At 49.2% G+C, this 6,693-nt stretch overlaps 1 protein-coding gene across 1 annotated transcript; it reads right to left on the bottom strand.

Moving 5' to 3' along the window:
- Positions 1–2,582: 2,582 nt before the first annotated feature.
- Positions 2,583–4,047, bottom strand: CCL19 (C-C motif chemokine ligand 19). The gene is made up of 4 exons (XM_006916112.1): positions 3,850–4,047; positions 3,001–3,127; positions 2,702–2,795; positions 2,583–2,603 (listed from the first exon to the last, which is right to left on the bottom strand). The coding sequence occupies exons 1-4, from the start codon at positions 3,908–3,910 to the stop codon at positions 2,583–2,585; spliced, it is 303 nt and encodes a 100-aa protein (XP_006916174.1). The 5' UTR covers positions 3,911–4,047.
- Positions 4,048–6,693: the final 2,646 nt, after the last annotated feature.

Here is a 6,693-nt window from a genome sequence, read left to right as displayed (position 1 = left end):
CTGGTGTCTGCCATTCACACTTTTTCAAAATTCTTCATTTGCTTCCCTGGTTTCTGGATTATTTTCTCTCCTCCTGAACCTTAGCTTCCCCTTTGTTCCCAGAGGGTGGTCCCCTGGGGCCCCAGGAAGTAGTGACATTTCTGAGCATGTGTGACCCTGGGGCAGCCTGTGTGAATGCCAGGGGTTTAGACTGAGACCCAAAGTCAGTCTTTGTTTGGAAAGACTCTTAAAAATTAAACCACACTCCTCCCCACCTGACATATGGGAGAACTAAGACCTTGGAGGGAGGAGTAAGGAAGGAACTTGCCTGGAGTCACACAGTGAAGGACAGAAATAGGATTATGGGATTGGCATCTGGGCATTGAGCACAGGACCTGTTCCTGTACCCCCTCAGTGGCAGTGTCATGGAGGTAGTGTCCAGGGACTTCTGTCCTGGTAGCACCTTCCACAGGGATCCCACCCTCACCTCCACTACCCTATCTGGGTGTTCTCCTGATGGTCCAGAGGGAGGGTTTGTGCTTGCCTCCACTTGGCTTCACTGGGAACTGAGAAGGATTTGAGATGGTGTGTCCCCTTCACACTTATATTTGTCCTCTGCCTGCTAAGGCACAGGGCATAGAGTCCAAAGGGTATCCACAGATGGAACCTTTGGAAATCCACAGCTGGCTGACTTGACAGATGGCTTAATGGATGGATAGGTAGATGGTTGGGTGAGTGGGAGGATGGATGAAGGTCTAATGGATTCAGGGATAACTAGATGGATGGATGCATGGGTGCATGATGGATTGGTAATTTCCCCCAGGCAGCAGAGCCAAACTTCCCAGCCATAGCAGTTGTTCTTACAAACCATCTCCATCCCTCCCTCTCCTTGTGACCCCAAAACCTGAGATATCTGAGGTTTTAAACGCTTGCTTCTGGGAGCAGAAGGGAGGAAGAAGCTGCTATGCTCTCAGCTCAGTGCGGAGGGGCTGGCACAGCCCTCTCACTACTTTTCCCCTTTCCAGGCCTGCCCAGGCCTGGTTTTGTTACCAGATAAGGTATATCTGGTATATGATCGCTCCTCTTGCTGGGCAAGAATGCTCAGTTTGGCATCCTAGCTGCCATTCAACCCCAGTGGCATGGACTTGTTCCCAGCTAGACAGGCCCTCAGAGGCCATAGTCGGGAGGCCGGCCAGCCTCTCTGGGGCTCTTCCCAGGCATGAGAAGTTCACTCTTCCCAGGGCAGCCTAAGGATCACAGAGCTTTTGTCCTTCAGAGCTGAGACTCCTTCCCTGTGACTCGCCCTGGTGTCAGTGTTGTCTTGGCCCTGTAACCCATGTGGGCTGCGGGAATATGGTGGAGTTCCTCCATGCTGAATCTCCCTGGCTTCCCTGGCTGCTCCTCTTCCATCCTTTTGGCGCTCTCCCATCTCTCATTTCTGGTGCCCAGTTCTGTCTGTCAGGATTCCTGAGAAGTGTGGCCCCAGGATTGCCCATTTGGGGCTGTACCTGGCCCAAACCGATGGGGCGAGAGAGGAGGGCTGGTCTGGAGGTCAGAGTTTGTATGGATAGATGGACCATTGCCCCTGGCTGCTGAACACTTTGTCACATATTCATTCTCTAGACAAATATTTATGGAGAGACTACCTTATGCCAGGCAGGGTGCTGGTGTACACCAGAATATACAGAGTGACAGTGTACACCAGAATATACAAAATCCCTGTTCAGGAATGCTGACAAACTACCCACTATAACTCAGTGTGATGCCAGCTATGAGGGGAGTGGGGCAGGGGTCCCTGGGAGCTCGAAAGGGAGGGAGGCTACCTTACACAGCCTGGGGTCAGAAAAGGCTTCTTGAAGGAAGAGTCATCTAGACCCCGATGGGAAGCTAGGCGGATAGGAGAGAGAGAGAAGAGTGTTCCAGGCAGAGGTAATGGCATGGGTAGATAGGTACTTTCCCCCGAGGCCGTAGAGCTGGGCCCCCTATACCTCCCCCAGCCATGAGAGCTGATCCCTGACAACTCCCTTTCCCACCCTGACACCTGATCCCTGAGACACCTGGATGCTGGAACACCTGCCTTGGAGAGCAGAGACTGGGAGGCATGAGAGAATTTGGATCGTTTGGGGAACTGACACAGGTTTAGTGTCGCTGAACCATGGAGTGTGACAGGGCTTTGAGGAGACACGAAGTGGGGCCCTGATTGTGGGAACTGATCTTGAGAATACAGGATGTTAGGCAGAGGTTGTTGAGGAGGTTGATGCAGAATGGAAAACAGATCCTGCCCCTCCATCCCCCTCTTCTTATCCCCGTCCTCCTGCACAGACAGCAAACAGACAGTTCAGTGGGTACCACCAGTGGACTTTATTGGAAGCATTGCAGTCTGGCTGTGGAGGAGAAGCTGTGCTCCCACCACACTCACCCTCTCGCTCACACTCACACTCATTCACACTCACGTCGGCACTCCAGGTCCTGCCCGGACCGGGTCAGGTCTGGTGCACAGGTGCTGGAGGCCTGGTTCTCTCTTCTGGCCCTTGGTTCCCCAGAGTCACAGTGATTTACATCCCTTCAGTCAGATACAGAGCTCCCTCTGAGGCTGTCATGGGCTAACTGCTGTGGCGCCTGTTCTGTAGGAGGAAGGAGAGGCAAGGTCACAGTCTGGGGTCTTGGGCAGAGGCTCGGAGGGAGGAGGCAAAGCTGGGGTGGGGGGAGGTGGCGGGCTTGCCTTGTCAGAGTTCTTCTGCAGTCTCTGGATGATGCGGTCCACCCAAGGCTGGTCTGGGGGTGCGCAGAGCTGGCGACCCCTCGCTGTGGTAAACCTGGAGTCCGAGGTTAGAGAGAAAGAAGCCCTGGAACCCAAGTTCCTGGCAGGACTACGTATGATGGGCAAAGGTTGGGAACCACATCTAAGAACCTGTTTCAGGGGCTTCCTTTAAAGGGCTGGGCTTGGCAAGGAGAGAGGAGATAAGAAAGTGAGGGTAGATAGGGAAGAGGAGGCTAGATGCACTCCTTTCCAAAACTCACACGACGGCAGGCACTCTGCAGCCATCCCTCATGAGAAGGTAGCGAAAGGATCGCACGATGTTCCCCGGGATTGGGCGTGAGGCCACAGACAGGCAGCAGTCTTCTGCATCGTTGGCACCACCCAGAGCTGGTGTGGTGATAGAGGAAAGAAAGTTGCTTCAGAACAAAGGGACCTTTGTTCCACAGCGCTAACTGGGATTCAGAACACCTGTGTATGTGTGGCGGCAGCCAGACCTGATATTCAGTATGCACCAATATGGCCCTCTTGGTTGCTAAATATCTTGAAGTGCTTCTAAGCTGTTTGGTAAACAAACAAGCACTGTCCTGAGCCTCACAAATGCCTTTCTGCTGTCTTGATCACCCCAACCTCTCTCCCGAGACCTCTCAACTTTCCCACAAATGAAGAGCTAATGCTGGTCACAGCATTAACTTGATAGGGAAGGGGCGAGAGTAGGGCGCTGGGGCAGGTTAGCAGGAGGTTAGGTTAGAAGGCTTAGAAATTGCTAAATATTTTGACAATTGGCTCTGCCTCAGTGTCTCCAATTCTCCCCGCCTTAAGCAAATATACATTGTTCTCTCCTTCTGCCTTGGAAACTGAAGCAGCAGGAAATAGAGCCTGCAGAGAGATAGGCATCCAGAGGCCCTAGGATACACTAAGAGACAGACATTGAAATTCAGGGGCCCAGCCAGATATATCCACACTCACAGGCACACACAGGGAAAAAGGCACCCCCAGGTTCACTAAACCATGCAGACCTAACCTCAGTGTCCCTCATGTCCAGTGCCAGCAGTCTGAGATCTAGACGACCCCTGCCCTGCTCCCACCCACAAGCCTCCCTTCAGCCTTACCAGGGGAGGTCCAGAGAATCAGCAGGCTGAGGGCCAGTAGTGTGGCTGCACGGGGTGCCATGGAAGGTGAAGGGAAGCAGACTGACAGCGAGGGTGTGCGTATGAGCGAGTCTCTGGCCGTGTGCAGGAGCTGAGATTTGGCTAGGAGCGGAAAGTGCACAGCTGTTCTTATTGCATGTGAAGGAGTCTAGGAATGTCAGTGTGGAAGCCCATGTGCTGTAATTGCCGACTGCCTCCTATTTATTATCCCAGAACTTTCACAATCCCTGCCTGCTCAGAAATTCCCCTCCACAGTTGTTCCATGGATTCCCCTTTGCCCCCCTTTTCTGACCTTGCTCTCCCTCTTTCCCCCTCAGCAGCTTCCCCTTTCTGCTTTCTTGGCTTCAGCTCTGAGAATCTAAACAGTCTGCTGTTCTGTCAATTCCTTTGAGATGCACAATCACCTCATTGGTGGCATTTGTATCATCAACCATAGGGCTGGCCTTCAGGGGTGATGGTCAGAATTAGGGGGCCAGAGCAAGGAGTTCTGCCCCTTCCCTAGGTTTATCCCTATCCTCACTCTGTTCTCTGTGGTTCTTCTCTTTTCTCCGGTGCTGGTGGAAAAGAAGGCTCCCTGGTGCCCTCAGAATAAGCATGGAGCGTGGGATAGCCCCCCAAGTCCTGCCTGTCCATCATGTAGGAACCAGTCCCTCGGGACAAGCAGAGCTGAAAGGAAATGTTCTTTGAAAGGAGGCCCAGCACCGCCACCCACATGTCAGGCCTCTGGGATTCAACATCCAGGCTTAGTGAGCTCTGCTCCTTTCTCTATCATTTTCCTATGTCCAGCTTGGGTCAATAGAACATCTGGAGGGAGCCTGGCCTGAAATAGTCCCCTTCATCTTTCCCCTCTTCTCAATCCTGGGAACCAAGAGGGGATTTCTAAAGAACAAGGCTGGCCAGCTCATATTCGAATTCCCAAATTTCAAGGAATTGACAGATGGGTGAGGGGACAAGTGATTTCCCATCCTTATGAGAAAAACCAGAGATAGACCAGAAGAGAAGGCCTCAAAGAAGAAATTAATGTGTGGGATACCCATTCAGTCATCCCACCTAAGCTCTGGATCCTCTTTTGGATGGGGTGGTGTTTCCCTCATAAGCTTTTAACTTATTTCTCTTTCCATCCATCGACAATAACGACGATGACGACGATGACGATGATGATGGTGATGATGATGATGATAATGATAACAGCATTTCTGATTGTTTACTATGTCCTGAGCCAGCAGTCCCCAACCTTTCTGGCACCAGGGACAGGTGCTCCTGCGAGAATCTAATGCCTGATGATCTGAGGTGGAGCTGAGATGGTGATGCTAGCACTGGGGAGCAGCTGCAAATACAGATGAAGCTTCACTAGCTCAACCAGTGCTCACCTACAGCTATGTGGCCTGGGTTTTAACAGGCCACCAACAGGTACCAGTCCATGGTCTGGGGGTTGGAGACCCCTATTCTAGGCTCTATGTCAAGGACTTTATCACTATTATCTTGCTTAACTTGCCTAATACAACTATAAAGTAGTTTTTATTATTATCATATTATTATCTGTGTTTTACACATAAGAAAAATGAGGCTCAGAGCACAAGGTCACATAGCAAACAAGTTCCTTGAACCCAGGTGTCTTGTTGTGAGGTTTATACTCTTTACTGCTGTCCCATACTACTTGTCTGCCACCTGTCCATTGATCATAGATCAGTACAGAGGAGTAAGATGCCACAGATAGCATACCTAGGCTAGGATTCAAATTCCACCACTTGCTAGCTGTGTGACCATGTGCAAATGATCCAGTTTCTGTGTCTCAGTGTCTTTATCTGTAAATTAGAAATAGTAATAGACCTACTTCTTTATTTATTTTTAAAAATTATTTATTTATTTTTTAATTGAAGAAATTATTTTAATTTTTTTCTGCCATCTACCTTCCCCTCCCTCCTCCCCCCTCCCCTCTGGTAACTACTAGTCTATTGTCCATGTCCATGAATCTCTGTTTGTCCTGTTCCTTTGTTGCTTTTAGGTTTATATACCACATATAAGCAATATCATGTGATTTTCAACTCATTCTGTCTGGCTTATTTCGCTTAGCATGATTATCTCGAGTTCCATCCTTGTTGTCACAAATGGCAGTATTTCATCTTTTCTTATGGCTGAGTAATATTCCATTGTATATATGAACCACAGCTTCTTTATCCAATCATCTATTGTAGGACACTTCAATTACTTCCATGTCCTGGCCACCGTGTATAATGCTGCCATGAACATTGGTGTGCAAATATCTTTTTGGATATAAGTTTTCAAGTCTTTGAGGTAAATACCCAGTAGAAGGATTGCTGGATCATATGGTAGATCAACTCAGTTTTTTGAGGAACCTCCATATGGTTTTTCACAGTGGCCGTACCAATTCGTAGCCCCACCAGCAGTATATGAGAGTTCCTTTTTCTCCCCATCCTCTCCAACAATTGTAATTACTTGTCCTGTTGATAACAGCTATTCTAACAGGTGTGAGATGGTATCTCATTGTGGTTTTGATTTGCATTTCCCTAATAGCTAGCGATGTTGAGCATCTTTTCAAGTATTCGTTGGCCATTTGTGTGTCCTCTAAGGAGAAGTGTCTGTTCAGGTCCTCTGCCATTTCTTGATTGGATCGTTTGTTCTTTTGTTGTTATTGAGTCGCATGAGTTCTTTGTATATTAGGCCTTTATCAGAGGCGTTGCTTGCAAATATATTTTCCCTTTCTGATGGTTGTCTCTTTATGTTGTGGACATTTCTTTTGCTGAGCAGAAGCTTTTTAGTTTGATGTAGTCCTCTTTATTTATT

Source organism: Pteropus alecto, unplaced genomic scaffold, assembly GCF_000325575.1.
Source record: "Pteropus alecto unplaced genomic scaffold, ASM32557v1 scaffold206, whole genome shotgun sequence".
Lineage (NCBI taxonomy): Eukaryota > Metazoa > Chordata > Mammalia > Chiroptera > Pteropodidae > Pteropus > Pteropus alecto.
The sequence above is the reverse complement of the archived record's forward strand: the minus strand, read 5'-3'. Positions and strand labels throughout refer to the sequence as shown.

Coding starts and splice junctions, on each gene's coding strand:
- CCL19 (XM_006916112.1), bottom strand. CDS start 3,910: ATGGCACCCCGTGCAGCCACACTACTGGCCCTCAGCCTGCTGATTCTC. Junction 2,796..3,000: donor TGCAGAGTGCCTGCCGTCGT/GTGAGTTTTGGA, acceptor CTCGGACTCCAG/GTTTACCACAGCGAGGGGTC. Junction 2,604..2,701: donor TGCAGAAGAACTCTGACAAG/GCAAGCCCGCCA, acceptor TTCCTCCTACAG/AACAGGCGCCACAGCAGTTA.